Raw genomic sequence first — 22,916 nt, 5'->3', positions numbered from 1 at the left:
ACAAGAAAAAGCAAACACAACAATAGACTCTCTGTGGCTTAAACAGTTATAAGTTTCTTATCTCGAATACCCTGTGTCATCACCCGATGGGTCTTCCTGCCCACTGCAGAGACAAAACCAATTCACTGAGACCACGGTATTGCAGTAAAGAGAGTTCAGTGGACTTGAGGCTGGCCACCTGGGAGAACTGGAATTATCAGTCAAGTCAGTCTCCCTACAGGCTCAGAGGTTAGAGTTTTTCAAGGATATTTTGGTAGGCAGGGGGTTAGGGAAAGGGTGCTGCTGGTTGGTTGGGGATGCAATTATAGGGTTGTGGAAAATGGTGCTTGTGCACTGAGTCCACCTCTGGATGGTGGTGAGGAACCACAGGACTGGTTGAGTCATGAGTCCAGGTGGGGTCAGTCTGAAAAACATCTCAAAAGACCAATGTTAGGCTTTACAACACTGATGTTATCTAGAGGAGCAACTAGGGTAGTCCCAATCTTGTGACCTCTGACCATGACTCCTGAGCAGTAAGGGATTATAGAAAGGAGGCCTATATTTTAGCGGAACTCGGGCCCCTCCCATAATCCTAATCTCATGGCCTTTTACTAGTTTTATAAAGGCAGTTTCAGTCCCTGAACAAGGAAAGGATCAATTTTAGGGAGGGACTATTATCCTTGTTAAACTAGAAATTCCTCTCGTGGTGGGTGTGGCCTATGCCCAGGAATAAGAGAAGATGCCAGCCTGTGAGACCAGAGGCACGATGGAGTCAGCATGTTGGGCTTCTCTCACTGTCAGAATCTTTGCAAAGCAGTTTCACCCAAAGTCTGGAGGTTGCTGTTTCCAGGATTGGTTCAGTGAGGGGCATGTGGTCAGCACCTCTACCTTCCCTGTTCTTTCCCTTAATCGTGCCAAGTTGACTGAAGCAGTGATATAGGCTGGAAATATCCACTATGGTTATTTCAGTTTTTGAACTTTAAGGACAGATATTTTGGGAAGTATCTGGGTGTGCTGAATAGTTTTCAATTCATTTATTATTTCTTCTATGTAGATTGACTTTGTTTTTGAAAATAGCAGTTCAGAATTAGATAACTACACCTGTTTGAAAGTATCCCCCCACCTCCAAGCCTGGAAAAATATCCGTTTCAGACGGCCATAATAATTCATAGGACCAGGACTGCTTCCGAGAAATTGTGTGACAGGTTGATGGTCTGGAGGTTCCAACCTCATTCACAAACCTCAGCTCTGTAGGAAACGGTGTGGACCAGAAATGAGGCCAGAAGTAGTTTCACCTTCTAAACGCAAGCCTTTTGGGGAGGTCTGCTTCTTATCCCATTTATTCTATTTTAGCCACATTTCAGTGTGCATAATTATCTAGTTAATTGCTTAGTTCACTTATTTAAAAAAAAAAAAAGCTCGTAATTCGCAAAGGGAAAGTAGAAAGAACGCTTGGTGTAGGCAGGTAAATGGTCAAGTGTAGCGGGGAGAACAGCAAATGTGATCTGGACTCCTGGCAGCCAAGGCCCTTCACTAACTGATGAGTGCCCTGAGGTCATCAGGAGAAAGCTTGATTATGTTCAGTCTTTGCTGTTTCAGAAGACAGAGAAATCTAATACATGAAAAGTAACTTGCAATACTATGTAAATATGGCCTCAAACAGGTTTTAAATATAGGAAGGTGTAGATAAAATTCTGGTATACACAGTTAATAGTGAGTATCTTTGGGTGATAGAATAATAGGTGCTTTTTATGTGTATTCTGTAAATTTGCTATGAGCATCATTACTTTTCATTTAAAATACTTAAAAAGTATTTTAAGCATTCAAAATGGTTCTTTTTCAACTCCATCTGGTCTTTCAATGATGTCATTTTTTTTCACATTTTGTTTTTGTCTTTGTTAAAATTGATCAACTAATACTTTTTATAACACTTGCCTGAAGAGTCCTGCTTGTTACTGCTATTGACTCTCATGAATTGCGATTTGCTTGTGTTTTGTGAGTTGGAATTGTAGGCTTTACCTGTGAGACTCACGAACTGTCTTCATTGCTCCTTGTTCCCCCAGAGAGGTTTCATTTAGCATTCTCTGGGGTTCCAGCACTATGGGCATCCTGGGACCACTTTTCATGTTACTTTATTGGCTTTGGAGGAGTGTTGTGGGTATAGGTTTTCAGGGGAGAATTTCCTACAGCCAGAGCCCAGGCAGACAAGCTTCCTTGTCATTTTCCTCTGTTGGCTCACAGATGGTATGCTCCTTCAAGGGTCTTGATTTCTCAGTTCTCAGTTGAAAAGGTGTCTCAATTCTAACTCCTACCTTGTGTGTGTGTCTGGTCTCCCAGCCATGTGAATGTGTGTGTGTGTCCATGCGCACACATACACATGTACGTTAAATCCTAGATTACCAAGAACAGCAACCATCCAGAACTGCAGGAACTGCTGCTCTTACTGCTCTGATTCTTTCCTGTTTGGGGATCCTTGCTTTCTTTTGAGCTCAGCTGTGCATTTAAGGGCAATTCTAAGCCTTGGCTGCTCATGAGGATCACCTGGGAATCTTTTAGAATTTCCTGTGCCCAGGTCGCATCTCAGATCAATTCTTTCAGAATCTAGGGTAGGACCCAGGCGTAAGGATGTTTCTGAAGCTCCCTGCATGATTCTGTTGTGTAGCTAAGAATGGGAACCACTGATTTAAAATGATGTTGTTTTATTTCACCCAATGATGTGTGTGTGTTGTGTGTGTTTATTTTTCTAGTGGGGATGTTTTCAGGCTATCTCATCAGCAGTAATGGAAATAGGAGTCCACCATGTTGTAGTTAGAATGAACACCATCTTAAAGTGGCCTCGTTGTCTGGGGTGACACCCAGAGTTCTTGGTCTCATGGCCAGGGAAATCAAGGATGCAGACACACCAAGGGTGAGGTTTAGAGCAGAAATTGAATAGGTGAAAGAAAGAGAATGGTTTTCTGCTACAGAGAGGGGTCCTGGAAAAAGGGTTGCCATCCTGCAGTGAAATGCAGAGTTTTTTATAGATGAGCTAGTGGGGAGGCAGTATCTGATCTACATAGGGTGTGTAAAACTGGTTAGGACCAAGTGTGCCATCTGCATAAGGCATGAATCTCTGGCAGCCCCCATCACAGTCTTTCATTATGCAGGGGGGTCCTCAGCCTGAGCTACTCCATGTTGCTTATTTCTTTCCTGTTGTGCATGTGCTAAAAACAGGGGAGGTGGAACCCCCATGGTGAACATACTTGGCCTCAGGTAGCCTTTCTATTGGTGCAGCTGCTGGCGTGCAGCTGTGCAAGCTTCTGGCTTCCTTATCTATGTGTGCAGCCTGATCTTCCAGGCTGCTCTTTTTCAGAAAATAAGTGATTTCTTGGGCTGCTTTTTGTTAGAAGGGAAGTTCTGGCCAGGTGCAGTGGCTCACACCTGTAGTTCCAGCATTTTGGGAGGCTGAGCCAGGGAGTGGATCACTTGAGGTCAGGAGTTTGAGACCAGCCTGGCCAACATGGTGAAACCCCATCTCTACTAAATATACAAAAATCAGCCAGGCAGGGTGGTGCGTGCCTGTAATCCCAGCTACTCAGGAGGCTGAGGCAAGAGAATTGCTTGAATTGGGAGGCAGAGGTTGCAGTGAGCCGAGATCGTGCCATTGCACTCCAGCCTGGGCAACAGAGTGAGACTCTGTCTCAAAAAAGAAGAAAAAAAAAAGTTCTGCCGAGGACTCTTTGCCCTCACTATTTGCCTAAATGGTTTCTTTCTACCTCCAGTATCACTCTTACAATTAGATGGGATGGAAACCAACATTGATTCATTCCTACTGTGTGGTTGGTGCTGTGCCTTGGTCTTTCCCATGCGTATCCCATTTAGTCCTCAGAACATTCCTGCAAGGTAGGTGGGTGGTTGGTTTTATGCACGTAAGAAAACTGTCTTGGAGAAACTGAACTAGTTCTAGGGTCACACAGCTCACAAATGGCAGAACCAAACTCAGGCCTGCCAGATGCTCAAGCCCTACCCTTTCTCCTTGTGTTTTGGTGTATGTGAAATAGGTTTTTCCATCCAAATTGGTTAAAATAAAGATTGGCACTTGGGTTACAGTAGATTCCAAGTCCCTGTTAAATATACTTACTTGGGATGCTTTGCCATCCAACAGTACTGGAGTTGCTGTATTCATTTTATCTTCCTTCTGATGAGGGCAAACTGGTTTTGAGATTTCTTCTTTTAATTCTCATGTGTCATGAAGGGGTATTTATTCTTGAACTCACTTTAATCAACCAGAGGGATGTGTGAGGCTGTGTAAGAGTGTGAGAGCATATGTGTTTGTGAGAATATGTGTGTATGAGAGCATGAGAGTGCATGGGAGCATGTGTGAGTGTGTTGTGTGAACATGTGAACATGTATTTGTTAGAGCATGACAGCATGCATGGCATGAGCATGTGAACATGTATGTGTTAAAGCCTATGAGATCGTGTGTGAGCATGTGAACATGTATGTGCGAGAGCATGCGTGTGGTGTGAGCACGAACATGTATGTTAGAACATGTGGGAGCATGTATGAACATGCGAACACGTGTGTGTTAAGAGCATGAGCATGTGTGGTATGAGCATGTGACCATGCATGTGTTAGAGCGTGTGAGTGGTGTGAGCATGAACATGTACGTGAGAGCATGTCTGAGCATGTGAACACGTGTGAGAGTGTGTGAGCATGTGTGGTGCGAACATGTATGTGTTAGAGCATGTCAGAGTGGTGTGAGCATGAACGTGTGTGTGGTATGAGCATGTAAACATGTATGTGTGTTAGAGCATGTGTGAGTGTAGTGCATGTGTTGTGTGAGAGCATGAGTGTACCTGTGAGAGGACAAGTGTGTGCGTAATAGTGTATGGAGAGTGTTGAGAGTGTGTGACCTTGAGTGTACATATGAGAGCACAAGGTTGAGAGTGTGTTGCGAGAGCATTGTGAACGTGTTATGAGTGAAAGTGTGTGTATATGAGTGTGTGATAGTGCGTGTGTGATGAGTGTGAGCTTGTATGTGAATGTGAGCATGTATGACAGCATGTGTGTGAGCATGTGATAGTGTGTGAGAGCAAGTGTGTGAATGTGTGTGAACGTGAGAACATGTGAGAGCATGTGTGAATGTGAGAATGTGAGCCTGAGAATGAGTGATAGTGTGTGAGAATGTGTGTGTATGTGAATGTGTGAGTTAATGTGAGCATGTGTGTGAATGTATATGTGAACGTGTGTGAATGTGAGCGAATGTGTGTGAATGAGAGCATGCGTGAGTGAATGTGCGGGGATGTGTGTGAATGTGAGTGAATGTGTGAGTTAATGTGAGCGTGTGTGTGAATATGTGTGTGTGTGAATGTGAATGTGAATGTTAATGTGAGCATGTGTGTGAATGTGTGAATGTGAGCGTGTGTGAGAGAATGTGTGTGAATGAGAGCATGTGTGAGTGAATATGTGCGCGAGCATGTGTGAGTGAACATGTGTGAATGTAAATGTGAGAGTATGTGAATGTGAGCGTGGTGTGTGTGGGTGTGAGCGGGTGTGTGTGAATGTGGGCACGTGTGAGCGTGTTAGTGACCGTGTGTGTGTGAACATGAAAGTGTGAGCGTGTTGTGAGTGTGTGCACGTTATGGGGTAGAGGGCACGAGGGCAAAGCGAGGAGTGAAGCTAAAGAGCTGGGGATTGAGGTCCCGAGCTGTTCTCCGCAGCAGCCGAGGACCGGGCAGAGAGGTAGGAAACTGGGGCCAAGAGCGGTTTGGTCTCTGCCTCAGTGAGGCCCTGCTGAGGGTCTGATGATTTTTGGTGACTGGGTGTCCTCTCTATCCTGCCCAGTGAGGCGGGTGCGGGGTGTGCGCCCCCGTTTCTCCCCTCTAGCCTTGGCTTTGCCCCAGCTCTGCTGGGGTAAGTGACTTCCCGAGTTGTTGGAGGGCTTGCATCTCTGCCCTGAGCCTGGAAGGAGTACTTTCCTGTTGGAATGTCTGGGTTAGTTAGGCTTTAATGGAGGATGTGAATGACGTTTGGTTTCAGCTAGGTTGAAAGCAAATCGCCTCTAAGTCTTTGTCTTTGTCATCAGCAGCTCTTCACTGGGTCATCTGTCTGTGTGTCACAGCCTCAGAAGACCAGCGAGATGGCTGCCAACAAGAGTAAGGGCCAGAGCTCCTTGGCCCTCCACAAGGTGATCATGGTTGGCAGTGGAGGCGTTGGCAAGTCGGCCCTGACGCTTCAGTTCATGTATGACGAGGTAAGCCCTGCTAGGCACAGACCACCTTCCGATGGCATTGGCTGTAGCAGTGTCCCTGCTCCCACTGTTTCTGTGCCAGTCCTCCTGTGCACAGGGGTTCACGGAGCAAGTCTGTGGTGAGGTGGCTTCCTAGGAAGGTCTAATCAGCATAAGATCTGGATTGCTGATTCTAGGTAAATAATTTCAACTCCGGTAGGGGTGTGAGAGATCTCTGCAGGCATCGTTTCTGTTGTTACACTGCAAGCTTTCTTTCTGACCAAAGCAAGGGAGGAGAGAGGAGCCTTTGTATAGGTTTTCCAAACAACACGAGCATTTAGCCTTGCACTTGTCAGTCATGGGAGAGAGTGAAAGGGGAGCTGAGTTATCATATAACTTAATCCTTTCCCAAGTGATAGACATCAGATCCAGTTCTCCCGTGCGGCAAGGTAAAGCTTGCACTATCCTTGCCCAAAATTTACGTCACGTACTTAATGTGGATAACATGACTGGTGTTGAGTTCAGTGTGACAACACAGCATTGATCCCCAGAGCCACAAAAGTCCCTGCTTGAGCTGTTTCCTAGGATACTAGGCCTACTGTGGGCTGTACGTCTGCAGATTCAAGCAATGTAGAATGAAACGTTGCAGAATGAAAATATTTGGGGAAAAAAACCCAATGGAAAATAACAATACGACAATAAAAACAATATAAATTGAAACATGCGGTGTAACAACTATTTGTGTAGCCATTTCATTGTATTATGTATTATAAGTAATCTAGAGATGATTTAAAGTGTACGGGAGGATGTTATATGTAAATGCTGTGCCATTTTGAGGGACTTGAGCATCTGCAGATTTTGGTATCTGATGGGGGTCCTGGAACCATTTCTCTAAGGATACCAAGGGATGACTAGTACAGGCAGGCAGAGTGTTCCCAGCAGAGCTTAAACCTCAGGGACTCTCACTTGCATTGCAGCCGCATTGGCTTTGTGAGATTTGCAAAAGAAAGCTGTTGCAACCACATCAGTTAAGATCACTATCTCTTTTCACTAGACTTTCCCATTGTCCTGCTTCCTCTTATACTGGGTGCAGTTGGTGTGGCCATGGGCATTTTCGGCCTCTAGCTGAGGGAAGTTGAATTGGGCTGGGTTGGGTGGGAATAGTGGTATGTGTTGGTGTGGTTTGGAGTCATGTGGTGTGTGGCGATTATCGCTGTCTTCAGGAGTACTCCCACTGCCCACTGTGCTGACGTGAGAGCATCGTGATGTGAGGTGCAGGGCCGGGGTGGATCCCGATGTGAACCTGTCCTGTGGCACCGTCTGACACAAGAATGTTAAAGCTAGAAGCTAGAAACTGGGCCAGAAAAGTCTTTCAGATCTTACAGCTTCTTACGGTGAAACTCAATAGAGATTTCCTAAATTTGGCAGTAATCCCAAAACTTTCATTACTAGAAATGCCATGTAGTCACATGCACATGTATGTTTATTGCAGCACTATTTGCAATAGCAAAGACGTAGAACCAACCCAAATGCCCATCAAAGAGAGACTGGATAAAGAAAAGGTGGCACATATACACCATGGAATACTATGCAGCCATAAAAAAGAATGAGTTCATGTGCTTTGCAGGGACGTCAATTAAGCTGGAAGCCATCACTCTCAGCAAACACAGGAACAGAAAACCAAACACCACATGTTCTCATAAGTGGGAGTTGAACAGTGAGAACACATGGACCCAGGGAGGGGAACATCACACACTGGGGCCTTTCAGGGGGCGGGGGGCAAGGGGAGGGAGAGCATTAGGACAAATACCTAATGTATGCAGGGCTTAAAACCGAGATGACGGGTTGATGGGTGCAGCAAACCACCACGGCACATGCATACCTATGTAACCTGCACGTTCTGCACATGTATCCCAGAACTTAAAAAAAAAAAAAAGTGATGTAGTTGTGAAGCTGAAAGAACCTCTTTTAAACTGTCAGTACAAAAGAAATTTTCATTAACCATGCTAAAGGAAAGACTAAATTATTTTTCTCTATAGGAATATTTCAAAATCATTGGCATATGACAAGAAAAAATACACAGCAAACAAAAAAGTAGAAGGTATTCTAGAGGTATGTCAGGCAGTTTAATTAATAAAAATACTGTTATTTTGCTGGATTTAGTGATGTCAGTGCTGTTTGTATTAGTTTTTTTTATTACTGTATAATCACAAAGTTAGCAGGTTAAAACAACATACATTTATCATTCCATAGTTTCCATAGGTCCAGAATTGGAGCCTTAGCTGGGTCCTCTGCTCAGGGTCCCACAAGGCTCCAATCAAGGTGTCAGCTGGGGCTCTGACCTCTTCTGAGCCTTGGGGGTCCTCTTCCAGGCTCCCTAATTGTTGGTAGAATTTAGTTCCTTGTGGGTGTAGGACACAGGTGCTCAGATTCTGCAAGTCACCTGCAGGCCTCTGCCACGCGCCCTCTCCATAGGCAGCTCATACCACGGTGGCTTGCTTCTCCAAGGCCAGCAGGACAGTCTCCAGTCTCCAGCCAGCCAAGACGGTCTTATATCATAGGGGTATTCCCTTCACCTCACTGAGAGTCACCAGGGAGTGAGAGTGCTGGAGTACTCATCTTTAAAACTTTATAATGGATTATGATTTCTCATTCTTTGTCAACATTTACTTTAATGTCCAGTATTACATGTGTAATTTTGTATCTTAAGGAAGGGCCCCCATAATGAATAAGCTTCAAACCCAAACCTGGATATCCTCCCGGGTCGTGCTCCCCATGTCTTATAATGAGACACTTTTGTGTTTGATACCTGCTTTTCTTTATCTTATTCTGAGAGTCAAACTGGATAAATCTAATGTAATCTGCTGAATTTCCCCAAAACATTTTTGTGCAAGAGAAGCAGGTTGGGAGATCTGCACCTGCTTTGGAGGTCTGTCGTTTGTTTTTGCTCAAAAACTTATAATTTGCTTACTAAAGCTTTTTTTCCCTCTGTAACAGAAGTTGGGGAGGAGAGGGGGTGAGTAGGGGAATTAGCATTAGGGAGATAGGATTAGAGAAGTAGTTGTTAATAGAGGCGAGAGAAGGGGATTTTGCTTCCCCAGGGAGTATTCGTAAGTGCTTGGAGACATTTTTGGTCGTCACAGCTTGGGGGAAGATGCTACCAACATCTAGTGTATGGAGGCCAAGGATGCGCTCAACATCCTACATCACACAGGACAGCCCCCAACAAAGAATTAACCAGCACAAAATAGCCACAGTGCCACTGTTGAGAAACCTGCGTTAGAGGCAGAGCTGTGGCAGATCCGAGGAGAGATTCCCCTATAGTGTTAGTGATTGAGATGCCCCGGTTGCCAGTTCCAAGGGCAAGTTCAGATACAGAGCTGGGGCCGGGCGCCGTGGCTCATGCCAGTAATGCCAGCACTTTGGGAGGCCAAGGTGGGCGGATCACCTGAGGTCAGGAGTTCGAGACCAGCTTGACCAACATGGAGAAACCCCATCTCTACTAAAAATACAAAATTAGCCAGGTGTGGTGGCACATGCCTGTAAACTCAGCTACTCGGGAGGCTGAGGCAGGAGAATCGCTTGAACCTGGGAGACGGAGGTTGCGGTGAGCCGAGATCGCATCATTGCATTCCACCCGGGGAAAAAAGAGAAAACCCCCATCAAAAAAAAAAAAAAAAAAGGGTACAGAGCTAGCACTGCTGAGGGGAGACTAGGAGAGTCTGGTCTGGAGGTGTGGAGGGTTGGGGGGGGGGGGGGGGGGGGGGGTAGCGGGTGGGGTAAGATGAGGGGGAAGATGCATGCAGAAGATTCAAGAGTTTTTTCTCTTCTTTCTATTCTCTTCCCAGAGACCAGAGAAATCTGTGCCTGGCCTTAGTCTGTTTTTCTCATGGGCTAACATATTTGAGAACGGGAAAGTGGCAGTTATTGAAGAAATTGTAAAATAAAATCGGGGCAAGGAAGGAATAGAAATGAAGTAGTGTATGTTTGGGGGAGGAGTTCTAACTGATTTTCTAAAACGGTGCTAATAGAACCTTCCATGATGATGAAAATGTTCTGTATCTGTACTGTCTGATACATGTGGCTGTTGTGCATTTGAAATGTGGTTGGTGGCTAGTATATTGGACAGAATGGTTCTAGAATCATAATATTTTAGCTCGAAGAGACCTTAGCAGTAATTCTCAAACCTAGCTGATTATAGAATTTCCTGGGAGACTTAAAAAAAAGGCCTCCTGAATAATGTTGGCGGAGCTGGAGAACTGGGACTGTGTTTCAGTGGTGCTCTCCTGGTGATTCTGACACGTGGCCAGGTGTGGCAGCTCCTGCCTGAGAGATCATCTAGTCAAGCCTGATTTCACCAAAGGAAACTGAGCTCTAGGTTCAGGGAGATCAGCTGTCTAAATCAAGCTTGTCCAGCCTGTGGCCCAGGATTACTTTGAATGTAGCCCGACAAAAATTTGTAAACTCTCTTAAAACATTCTGAGATTCTTCTCACTATATATATATATATTTTAGCTCATCAGCTATCAGTGTATTTTATGTATGGCCCAAGACAATTCTTCTTCCAGTGTGGCCCAGGGAAGCCTAAAGATTGGACACCCCTGGTCTGAAGTCTCCTGCACCATTCAGACTCTGTTCATAGTGCATGCTTAACCCTCATTTAAAGTTTTTTAGTTTCTATGATGGAATTTTCATGAAGATGAGATTATGGAAGGAGCCATAGTCCCAGAGTCTTTATTCTTGTCTAAGTTCTAACTTTGAGAAAAATTGGAGGGAGATGCCAGGGTGGCAGCAGTCAGATTTTAACCTCCTTATGCTCGGCCTAACATACTTGTTTTTGCCTTTTTTGGGAGAGTAAGGTTGGGGATAGAGAGGCTTTGGCAGCAGCTGTTTCAGACTTTCAGTCTCCGGCGAAGTCAGCTTAGAGGAAAGTCAGCTTAGAAAGAAGGGGTCTGCATGAAGTTTGTCTTAGACTCGTGTGTCTTGGGCATCTGAAACTGAGCCACGCAGAGCTCTGCAAGGCCAGTAGGGGATAAGTATGGATCATGCTAATAGGATACAAAGACTTTGTGATTTTCTGTTTCCAGCTGAGCAGTGTAAACATCAGGGTTGTAATGGAATGTTGGGGTAATCAACATACTTTTCACTGAGTACAGAGGTATGTAGGTATGTACGGCAGGACATTCTGACTTCTGTGTCAAAGGAGCCAGTGGAACTCTGGCTGACTTTATTCTCGGAAGTTCAGAAATACACAGTTGAGATAATTTATGGTAGAATTCAGAGATCTTCAGAGGGCAGTGGTGTTTTGGATTTTTTGTCATATATTTTTCTTTTTGGAAAGGAGTTAAAAGAAGGACACTTGAAAGCATAGGCAAGTTTTCACATCTCTATTGGCAGATAATTTATTAGTACACATTGAAGAGAACCTAGTTCTAAGCATGTCTTAATATTTTTATTTTTGAATAGCTGTTAACTGATGATACTCTTTTTAAGTCTTCTTCAAATAACCCTTAATTCACTTTGACATTTCCAATTCCATTTTTAAGTAAAAAAAATTTTTAAATCACAGCCTCATTAAGGTGTAATGCACATATGATGAAATTCGCTCTTTTAAAGTGTACTTTTTTTTTTTTTTTTTGAGATGGAGTTTTTCTCTTGTTGCCTAGGCTGCAGTGCAATGGCACGATCTTAGCTCCCTGCAACCTCCACTTCCCAGGTTCAAGTGATTCTCCTGCCTCAGCCTCCTGAGTAGCTGGGGTTATAGGCGCCCACCACCATGCCCAGCTAATTTTGTGTAATTTTAATAGAGATGGGGTTTCACCACATTAGCTAGGCTGGTCTCGAACTCCTGACCTCAGGTGATCCGCCCGCCCCGGCCTCAAGTGTACAATTTAATAGTTTTTTTTTTTTGTATATTCATACAGATGTGCAGCCATCACCATTGTCTAATTTTAGATCATTTTCATCACTCCAGAAAAAAACAACCTACATATTAGTAGTCATTCCCCGTTACTGCTTCCCCGTCCCACCCCTGACCTCTGGCAACCGCTTTCTGTTTTTATGGATTTGCCTGTTCTGGACATTTCATATAGATGGAATCATACAATATGTGGCCTTTAGGTCTAACTTCTTTCACTCAGCATCGTGTTTTGAAAGTTCTTCCATGTTGCAGTGTGCATTGGTACTTCATTCCTTTCTCAAAAACCCACACCACTAAAAGCCTCTTGGTACACTGTGTTAGTTTGTTCTCTTGCTGCTGTGAAGAAATACCCAAGACTGGGTAGTTTATAAAGAGGAGAGGGTTATAGCCTCTTTTCTTCCACTGGGCTGGGGAGGCCTCGGGAAACTTACAGTCATGGCAAAAGGGGGAGCAAACATGTCCTTCTTCACAAGGCGCCAGGAAGAAGTGCCTAGTGAAGTGGGGAAAAGTCCCTGATGGAACCATCAGGTCCTGTGAGAACTCACTCACTGTCACAAGAACAGAATAGGGGTACCGCCCCCGTGATCTCATTGTCTCCTGTAAGGTAACTCCCCCAACACACTGGGATTATAATTCGGATTACAACCTACATGATGAGAGTTGGGTGGGGATGCAGAACCAGACCATATCATACATCTTGCCAAATTACTTTTCAGATGAGTTTTATACTTCTGTTATGAATAAGAACTCCAGTTTCTCACCCTTGCAGGTATTTGCATTATAATTTTATATTGACAATAATATTACCAAGTGTTCTGCTCTGTGCCTGGTTTCCTCATCTGTAAACTGGGATATCTGTCCTTATTGTTTAAAAACAAAAAATGGCAAAACGGAACTATAAAGAACAGAAGTGTTATGTAAAATGTTACTTCTATAGTGTCCTGTTCATAGTGTGAAGTGCCCATATGTGGAATTTTGTTTTTTGGCAAATTTTATTCCCCTTAAGACTTTGTTAATTACCGATAATGTTTATTTCCTCAGTTTGTAGAAGACTATGAACCTACCAAAGCTGACAGTTATAGAAAGAAAGTGGTTCTTGATGGGGAAGAAGTTCAGATAGATATTCTGGACACCGCTGGGCAAGAGGACTACGCAGCCATTCGAGATAACTACTTTCGGAGTGGGGAAGGGTTTCTTCTTGTGTTCTCAATCACAGAACATGAATCCTTTACAGCAACTGCCGAATTCAGGTATGTCTGAAATGAAATAGCAGAAGCCCCCAGGAGGCTTTTTGCCTTTTTTCATATGTCTTAGGCTTATAAGGAATTTGGGGCTGAGCATACTAGGAGAGGGCTGAGCTTGTTCTCAGGAATAATTCTGTCTAAAGGATCTTCTAGGGCTGGGCATGGTGGCTCACGCCTGTAATCCCAGCACTTTGGGAGGCCAAGGTGGGCGATCACGAGGTTAGGAGATCGGGACCATCCTGGCTAACACGGTGAAACCCCGTCTCTACTAAAAATACAGAAAAAATTAGCTGGGTGTGGTGGCAGGTACCTGTAGTCCCAGCTACTCAGGAGGCTGAGGCGGGAGAATGGCGTGAACCTGGGAGGTGGAGGTTGCCGTGAGCCCGTGAGCTGAGATTGCGTCACTGCACTCCAGCCTGGGCGACAGAGCCAGACTCTGCCTCAAAAAAAAAAAAAAAAAAAAAAAAAGAGAATCTTCTGGGGCTCTCTGAATCTAATCTTGGCACATTATAGACCATGATGATTATAATCTCTTCGGGCTTTCCTGATCTGTGATTTCTGAATGAAATAATTTTAAGAGTCTTGTTGTCCCTGAAAAAGAATGAAGCTATTCCATATACTCAAGAACTTATGATTTTGTTCCTATAAATCCTGAGAGATTTTCATTGATAAATTAACCATCTATCTTTTTAATAATTTTACTAAAAAAAGTAGCAGATTCAGTTTGTTTTGAAGGTTATGAAACAGTGACCGGAGAGTGAAAGATGTGAGTCAAAACGACCATTTGCTGCTACTTAAGGACTTCTAGCATAGTGGAGGGGTGAGAACGTGGCTTTAGAGTCAGGAGACCTGGTTTGAATCCCTGCCTTGCCACTCACTGACCATGGGCAAGTTTACTTAGTGTCAGGATTTTGTTTCTTTCTCTGGAAATGCACTTGTGAGTTGAGAAATGAAATGAAAGGATGCATTAGACGGTGAATTTCATGGGGGCAGGAACCTGGCTACCCTCCATTGTCCCCAGGCCCTGTCACAGTACACACACGTGGCACTTCCATAGTGAGTAGAATATCCATTGTTATTTATTTTAAAATGTGGCAGTTATTCTCCATGAAGGTGTTAGAGAAGAAAGAAAAAAAAATATGGCAGTGAAAAATACCTTAAGTTCATTTTGTTATAAAGAAATAGCCTTTTGGGCATAATTATTACGCTCTGTAAATGTCTCTTTACGCCATGCCCTTCCTGTTTCTCCTACATAATTAGATTTTTAAAAATCTCTTCTTATAAATATATCTATCTGGATGACTTTTTAAGAAGCAGATCTAGAGTTTAGTAGGGAACTGAAGAGAAAAAGCCCCAAATCAATCAGTTTTTAAAATTCTTTAGTAAGTTCTGGTCTGACAGTAAGGTGGGCAGCCAGAGGTGAAAAGGAGAAAGCTAACTATCCTTCCAGGACTTGGACGGAAGCATCACTGAGCCAGGTGAGCGCAGGTCACCCAGCAGGGCGAGTGAAGGATAATAGGGAGGTGCCTCAGTGATGCTTCATAGCTGCAGGCTTCAGAGTTGAAGACCTACTTTTCTGGAAGCAGAGTGCGTGTGTTGCAGTGACCAGTTAAATGACTGTGTGTGACTCATTATGAGAAGTCCTGTTACTTTTTAGACATTTCAGACCTTCCTAAGGGCTGCTGTGTTTGAATGTAGCCCATGCATTTATAATTGTTTGCATCTACATAGTTGTTCTTAATGCCTCCTAGAAGGTAAAACAGGACAGATGCACACACGCTCTTCTTCTTCCCTGCCCCGAGCCTTTTGATTTCCTGTTGTTCTGTGACTTACCTAGAAGGGAAGTGGGCAGGAGAGTCCTTTGCAGAGGATATGAAGAAATACAGGTATTTAAAGTGTCCCTTGTCCTCTCCTCAGTCACCAGACGCACAGATAGTACTAGGGCGTTCTCACAGAGTAGGAGCAGGGCTCCCCTCATCATGGAAAAGGGTTTTGGCTGTTAGGTGAAAAGAGAGATCCGTAGAAGAAAAAGGACAGATGAATACCTAAAACCAGAAAGAAGGGGAATTAGTTCTTCTGACTTGAATTTTGCTTAGGTTTCTCACATTGTTGGGAATGGAAGAATGCAGGTCGATTATCTGAGCCCTGTGGCTAAACTTAGTCAGTTTACTTCATGCCTGTTAGCAGTTTTAAAACAGCATTTCTCTATTATCTTCCAAATAGAAAGGCCCCAATATAAAATGACATGTGAATATGCTGTCTTCCTTGAAACTTTTCCTGGAAAATATTTTATGAAGTAAGATAAATAGGCTTGTTGTTAAGAGACCAGAACTTGGTACTCCCATTTTTGGATTGATATGTTTATCAGTGAGGTAATTTTGTGTTCCCCTGCAAGGCTAATGAGCCAGAAAGCTGTCAGTTTTTATTGTTCATAGTTTATATTGATCACATGACTTTTAAATGTATCTTGTTCTTTGACCCGAGTTCAAATGTAGGATATAACAAGGCTACACAAAGCCAGTTTCAAGCATCTTTTCATCTTTTTAGTTTGTCTTAAAATATTTGCTATCTGGCACTTAAATTGACTACATGGAAATTTTATTATTATTATTATTTTTTGTAGATACAAGGTCTCCCTATGTTGCCCAGACTGGTCTTGAATTCCTGGGCTCAAGTGATCCTCCCTCCTCAGGCTCCCAAAGTGCTGGGATTACAGATGTGAGCCACCACGCCTGGCCTAGAAAATAATTTTATTATTGTGAAATGTTACCCTATACCATATAAAAGTCAGTGCAGATCTCTAAAAAATACATTTTGAGGGGGACTCTTTTTAGAATATATTGGAATATAAAAATAGAAATATTCTCACTGGACCAAAATAATGGGAATGGGATATTTAATTTTTAAAAAAATATTTGGTTTTGATTAGTACTTTCAGATAGCTGATAATTTTTAGTAGATGTAAAATTTAATGTGCTATGGGTAATGGTATTTTTATAGAAGACACTTTTGAAGAACTTTTCCATAGGGCTTGTAGTATTTCCTTTCGTTTTTTTCACTTTGTAGTAGAAAAATGGTATGTATTAGAATGTGATTACTGCCTAACATATCTGTCCCAATTCTGTGGCCTCTAACATTACTGTGTCTGCATAGAAACTGGGGGTGGGATGACATACTTGTCATGTACACATGCAGATCTAATCAAAGCTGAAGTTTCAAAACAAAACAATATTCACCTTTCCTACTTGAGATTCCCTTGGACATTTATGATCTGTTCAGTTCTGTTCTATAATCTATTTCATTGAGGGAAAGGGGGGAAACTGCTGGTTGTGACCCACTAGATTGGTTTCGTGATCCACTAACAGACTGCCACCTTCTGTATAGAAAACACTGGATTTCATAGCTTTTATGTTACAAAGAAATATTTTCAGGGGAATTAGCATTTTATGGAGATAGTTCCTTTAGCTTGTTTTTATTGCAGAGATTGACCATTTTTCTTCTTTTTCTTTTTTTTTTTTGTACGTAAGTTGGGGACCCTGTTGTGATGCAAAATCCTGGGCTCCTATCCAGACACCTACTTCTGTAAGACTGGGCCCAGAAATCTGCATTTGTAATGAGTGTCCTAGGGGATTCTCATGCAGGCAAACTGAGAACCCGACTTGGAAGACACTTGTCTCGCTCATGACTGCCTCTAGGGAGTGCTTTCTCAGAACATGCCCTAAATCTGATTATTTTTTTTCCCCTTCTGCCTTAGGAAAGGCTTTTATTTTAGATGGGTTCACAAAACTGGGGTTGTTACTTTGGTTTTTTTAGCTGCTGTATTTTTGGTGTAACACCTTAGGGAACAGATTCTCCGTGTGAAGGCTGAAGAAGATAAAATTCCATTGCTTGTCGTGGGAAACAAGTCTGACTTAGAGGAGCGGAGGCAGGTGCCTGTGGAGGAGGCCAGGAGTAAAGCCGAAGAGTGGGGTGTGCAGTACGTGGAGACATCGGCGAAGACGCGGGCCAACGTGGACAAGGTAGGTGTGCACTCTGTGTGGTTCTCAGAAACAGACCTGAGAAACGGCAGAATGGAGGCATCTCACCTGCTGGGTTTTATGAAACCATTTATGAAAACTAGGTGAAGGTTCTGATTTATATGAATGTCTAAGCCATTATCGTGATTATAATGAGAAGCATTGAGAGGATATCACCCTGTATTTCAAACAGCTCACAGAACCTTTCACTTTGTCAAGAGGTTTCATTAGAGTATGCTTAATGTGTTTTTTGGTTTTTTTTTTTGTTTTTTTTTTTTTTTGAGACAAAGTCTCACTGTGACACCAGGCTGGAGTGGTGTGATCTCAGTGCACTGAAACCTCTGCCTTCTGGGCTTAAGCAATCCTCCTACCTCACCCTCCCAAGTAGCTGGGAACACAGATGTGCACCACCTGTAGCACCACCACACTGGCTGTTTTTTGTGGAGATGGGGTTTCACCATGTTGCCCAGGGTGGTCTCAAAGTCCTGGGCTCAAGTGATCTGCCTGCTTCAGCCTCCCAAAGTGCTGGGATTACAGGTGTGAGCCCCACACCCGGCCATCTATGCTTACTGTTGGTGTGGTCCTGGGAAGGATGGTGGGACAAGGCCACTGGTTTGTGAAGGCTGGGCTGGAGGGATGGACGTCATTAGCTTCTGTGTGTGCTGTTACCTCCCACAGCCTTGCTCTTCAGGAGCAAGGTGGGCGGGCCTGGCTGCTTCTAGGAGGTTCCCCCGTAGGTGCCCTTGAAAGATATGTGGAGCTTCTTGATTTTGCTTTCATTGAGTTATTGGTTAGATTTGTTCTTTTCACCTTACTGTTCACTGACAGAGCCACAGTGTTCTGTCTTTGTAGTGTAGTCTGTAAATAGTATTTGCTCTCAGAAATCAACTCTCTGGGATCTCTTTTTTTTTTTCTCTTATCCCATCCCAGCATACTTTCTCAATCAAATCTCTGAAGCTAATAAAAGGGTGACCTTGAGTGACAATGATGAATGCTGACAATTTGAAAATCCACCTGTCAGGGGTTGCTATTGTCAGGCCTTTTTTCTTTTTAAAATTAAGGTTCAATGTGGTTGCCACACAGCTAAAATCTTAACGCTGTACCTTAAAGATGAGGCTTTCCTTCTGCCTTGAGCTCATTCACTAGCTCTCACTGCATATCCGTGTGCTTGTACAATCTAAGCACATAGCACTTTGGCGGCCTCACAGTGGACACGTCTGCTTTTTGTTCTGCGGCATCAGCATCTGAATTCCCCATATTCCCATCTTCTGTTTCTCTTTCTTGTGCAGAAACATTCCCATTTGCTTCATTACCTGACAAGGGAGAGATTTTTTTTTTTTTTTTTTTGAGACGGAGTCTCACTCTGAGGCCCAGGCTGGAGTGGTGCAGTGGCCGGATCTCGGCTCACTGCAAGTTCCGCCTCCCGGGTTTACGCCATTCTCCTGCCTCAGCCTCCCGAGTAGCTGGGACTACAGGCACCCGCCACCTCGCCCGGCTAGTTTTTTTGTATTTTTTTTTTTTTAGAGATGGGGTTTCACCATGTTAACCAGGATGGTCTCGATTTCCTGACCTCGTGATCCGCGTGTCTCGGCCTCCCAAAGTGCTGGGATTACAGGCTTGAGCCACCGTGCCCGAGGGAGAGATTTTTATCCAAGCTTTATTTTCACTTGAAATGGTGCTAGAAGAACATTGGTATTTAGAATGTTGTATTAGAAGGGATTTGCTTTAGTCGCACTTTGGCAAGATGCATCTATTTGTATGTATCGTACATAAAAATATGTATCTTAGGAGACATATACATGTAGGATAGATATACATATAGGATACATATATCCTACAACCTAAGTCCATTTAGTTGTAATCTGCAATGGGAAGCGCATGTTCCTTTGTCAGCTTTTCTTTATATTGTCATCTCTCAACTCTTACACTCTCATATTCTTGTGCTACTTAAAATATTTTTATTAAATTATTTTCCAGCTGTGGAAACCACACAGGAAATCCAGAAATATGCCTCATTTAAAAAAAATCAGGGAGACTCTCTCAGCTTGGAACTGTGGATGTGTATTTCCTGGATGGGTTGTCGTGTGGGGGGTCTGCGTTGTCATCTCCCCTCATCTGCTGGACCAGCTTGACCTGCCAAACAGGAACCAGCAGAGATTTATGACTGGCAGCGTTGTATTCACTTGTAAAGAATTTATATGAAAGGTGTGATAAGATCAGCCCATGAACAACTTTGTCATCATTTTAAGTTGGATGCGCTCCATTCCCCTCCTCTTGTCTTTTGCTGTTAGGACAAAAAGACAAACCTGTAGCATTGGAAGCTGTTCACTGTTGCTGTCTCGAGTAGTGCTTTCCTGAGAGGCTGGCGAGAAGGGGTGTTTGGGTTGGCCTGATCTAGCTGGGGGCTGGGGTTGGGGGTGCTTTTCTGTGCCTGGAGCTGGTGGTAAATGCATGTGGAGCCCCACACTCCAGAGGCTTGATCTTGCTTTTCACCAAGAAGAAGGTGTGGCCATGAAGGAGCTTGTGGTTTTGTGTGAATGTCCAAAGATAAGGACTGTGCTCAGTCCCACACTTGCAGTCTCTGTCATTCTCTGTGAGAAATCTCAAATGTCTCTTCGTAGGATTCATATTTTGTCTGCTTGGGTATAATCAGTCCTCTGGCATGATTGCTGGTAGCAGAGGGCAAAACCCAGACTACTATGACAAAAGGATAATCCGTATCTAAATAACACCCTGACCTTCAAAGGACAAGTCTCATCAGTTCTTGATAAAGTTCCTCTCAGCTGACATCACAAAGGTCGGAGGAGTGGTTGTTCCTGAGATTGAGGGTGGGGGAGTGTGCGTGGGGAGGGATAGGGTGGCCAGAAGGACATCTCTCCTCCTCTGTCTTCTCAGTCCCCTAGTGCAGGAGCTTTAGTTATTGATACTTTACGCCCTCCTCCTGCCACCCTACTGCCTCCCCAGGGCTGCTCTTGTGGAGTTAGCTGGGAAAACTGTCATGCATAATGATGTTCCAATCTCTGTGGGGTCCTTGTAAGGATTAAATCAGATGCAGGGGTGTCAAGAGCACCTGGGAGCAGGGACTCATCACGGCATTCTTCCCTTTCCTGGTGGTTGGAAATGCTAGAAATTCTGCTTGCTGTTATTACTCTCAATATTTGTAAATTTTATAAATGTGTAGATCTGTTCTATGCAAAAATACATCTTACCTTTCATCAAACTTATTGTAAGATTTTATCATTTTGAAAGCAGCCATTAGGCTGGGTGCAGTGGCTGATGCCTGTAATCCCAGCACTTGGAAGGCCGAGGTGGCCGATTGCTTGAGCTCAGGAGTTCAAGACTGCCTTGGGCAACATGGGGAGACCCTGTCTGAATTAAAAAAAAAAAAAAAAGCCGCTGTTGCATGGCAGTGACAGTACCATGATTCTGTCCTTGGCTTGAGCAGTTGTGCGATATGAGCAGTTGCATGAGAGATGTTTGCTTTGTATAATTAGAATTTTTTAAGGTTAATTTTTCTTATTTGCCCATATCTATTGTTTCTGTTGACATATGGTTTATAAAAATCAGTTTGACTTTATGCTTTAAAATATAACTACATATCCTGCTTAGTCAGATTATTTCATTGAATCCTTCAATGCTGTGTTCACAGTGTCAGATTAATAAAAGAAAAAAGTCATTAAATGGCTCTATCTTCACTTCATTCTTTTTACTCCTTCCTCCTCACCCCCTAGGTGTTCTTTGACCTAATGAGAGAAATCAGAACAAAGAAGATGTCCGAAAACAAAGACAAGAATGGCAAGAAAAGCGGCAAGAACAAGAAAAGTTTTAAAGAAAGATGTTGCTTACTATGAATGTCAAGGTGACGGATGAAGCCAGCTGCCCATAAGGACACAGGGCTGGGTTGGTAAAGAGAAGGCTGTGGTTGACTTCTTGCTTGTGCTTCCTGCTCTCCCCAACTTCATTCACTCAGACTTCTTTAAATGGGGAAAAATATTTTTGTGACTCAGTGGCTGGCAGAAGAAACAAGCCCATACAAGTGGAAGGGCTGCTTTGTCAGGAGGTTGTGGAGTTTCTGTCTTCTCCCCTTCTTCCCTCCCAAAAGCTTAACTATGTATAAAGTGCCGCAGATGGGAGACAGCTGTAAATTACAGAGAGAGAGAATTGTCACAGCATCTTATTTTGTTCCTAGTTTTATAACATTACCATCCTTTGTTTTGAACTACAAATATTGTAGTGGGTTTTGGAGGAGGGAGTGGAGTAAGATGCCCTCCCACTTTTATCAGGTTAGTAGTAGTGCTGAGAAAAATCCCTTCAGCTCTAAGCACACTGAAAAATCCACCGAGTTTTTGGGTAAGTTTCTTGGCAATACCCTATGGATCTGAAACAGCTAAAAAAATGAATTCGAATTGCGCCAAATAGGTCAATACCAAGCTTCCGAATCCTCCTCACATATGAAAAGTGAAAGTTGTGAGTTGTTTTCCTCTTATTTAAATACTGGCCAATTATAGTCTGTGTTGGTTATTTTTCTCCTGTAAGCATCCTGATTTTTATGTAGGAATTTTTTTTTGGCAGACCAAGTGAAGACTCAAGAATGGTGTACATTATAAATGACACACGTTTCCACTCATGTAGATATTTTTAAGTTCTTTGGCTAAGTCCTCTCCTAACTGCTCGTCCTCTGGTTAGGCCCCTCCCTCTCCACTAGTGGCGAATGCATGTGTCTTTCTGATCAGCGTCACTGCGCACAGAGGTCTATTGAGCCTCTTGCTAAGTGTCTCACACACACTCTTCCCAAAGACGCGATGAATTAAAGTTGTATCCTGAAATCATGAAGCCAGAGCCTGTGCCAGACCTTCTGCTACCTCTCATAGAATTGCTCTGTAATTCCAAATTTAAAATTAGAAGTGGAGAGAGATAAGCCATTGCCCCGTTGCCTCTGAGAATTGGCTGCTGTTTCTAATCTAATTATTTTCTAAGATAGCCAGATAGTTAGAAAAAGATTTTCATTGATGAGATATTTTTAAACTTGCTTGCATCAGTATTTTAAATTGAGCAAACTGTAAGATTTTCATCAGGAAAGGAGCACTGTGGTAAAAAGCCCAGTATTCACATTTTTTCCCAGTTTTCAGAAGTGACATTTCATATATAGGTGCCAAAAGTGAATTGGGGTGCGGAGAGCGGGAACCTTTTGAATTTACGATTATCACAGAGATTGTGGAAATTATGATCTGACTGGAAAACGATCCTGTATCCCCTCCCAAATAATCATGGGCTTTTTTTTTTTGAATAAAAAAGCAGACAAATAGACTTTCTTGGGATTGCAGCCTTTTTATTTTATCCTTTTGTCATCCATGTGAAATGCAAGTACTCCAGGAATGGCCAGTTATTCATTATTGTTCTTGTCAGGCATTCTTCAATATCTGACAAACTATTTCAATTAATACTTGAGTTGGGGGAAATAAAATGATAAGTATCAGCAGTCATTTTAACTTCATGTTTCCTCCATCTCTTCTTAAAATTTAAAAAGTTGAGGGTAATGACACTCT

The 22,916-nt window shown here is 43.2% G+C and overlaps 1 protein-coding gene across 3 annotated transcripts in view; it reads left to right on the top strand.

Annotated features, from left to right (window-relative positions):
- Positions 1 to 22,677, top strand: part of LOC112617110 (ras-related protein Ral-B) — a 53,140-nt gene extending 30,463 nt beyond the window's left edge. For 2 of the 3 annotated variants that reach the window (XM_025373827.1, XM_025373825.1), the window contains exons 2-5: positions 6,050 to 6,214; positions 13,152 to 13,360; positions 17,196 to 17,373; positions 21,102 to 22,677. In XM_025373827.1, the coding sequence (XP_025229612.1) occupies positions 6,101 to 6,214; positions 13,152 to 13,360; positions 17,196 to 17,373; positions 21,102 to 21,221 (621 nt within the window). In that variant the 5' untranslated portion in view covers positions 6,050 to 6,100 and the 3' untranslated portion in view covers positions 21,222 to 22,677. Of the gene's footprint in view, positions 1 to 6,046; positions 6,215 to 13,151; positions 13,361 to 17,195; positions 17,374 to 21,101 lie in introns of all 3 variants that reach the window. The other variant, XM_025373826.1, reaches the window with a different exon arrangement.
- The last annotated feature ends 239 nt before the right edge of the window (positions 22,678 to 22,916 follow it).

This window comes from Theropithecus gelada, unplaced genomic scaffold, assembly GCF_003255815.1.
Source record: "Theropithecus gelada isolate Dixy unplaced genomic scaffold, Tgel_1.0 HiC_scaffold_15883, whole genome shotgun sequence".
Taxonomy (NCBI): domain Eukaryota; kingdom Metazoa; phylum Chordata; class Mammalia; order Primates; family Cercopithecidae; genus Theropithecus; species Theropithecus gelada.
Note: the sequence above shows the minus strand (reverse complement) of the source record. Positions and strands in the feature narration are given on the sequence as shown.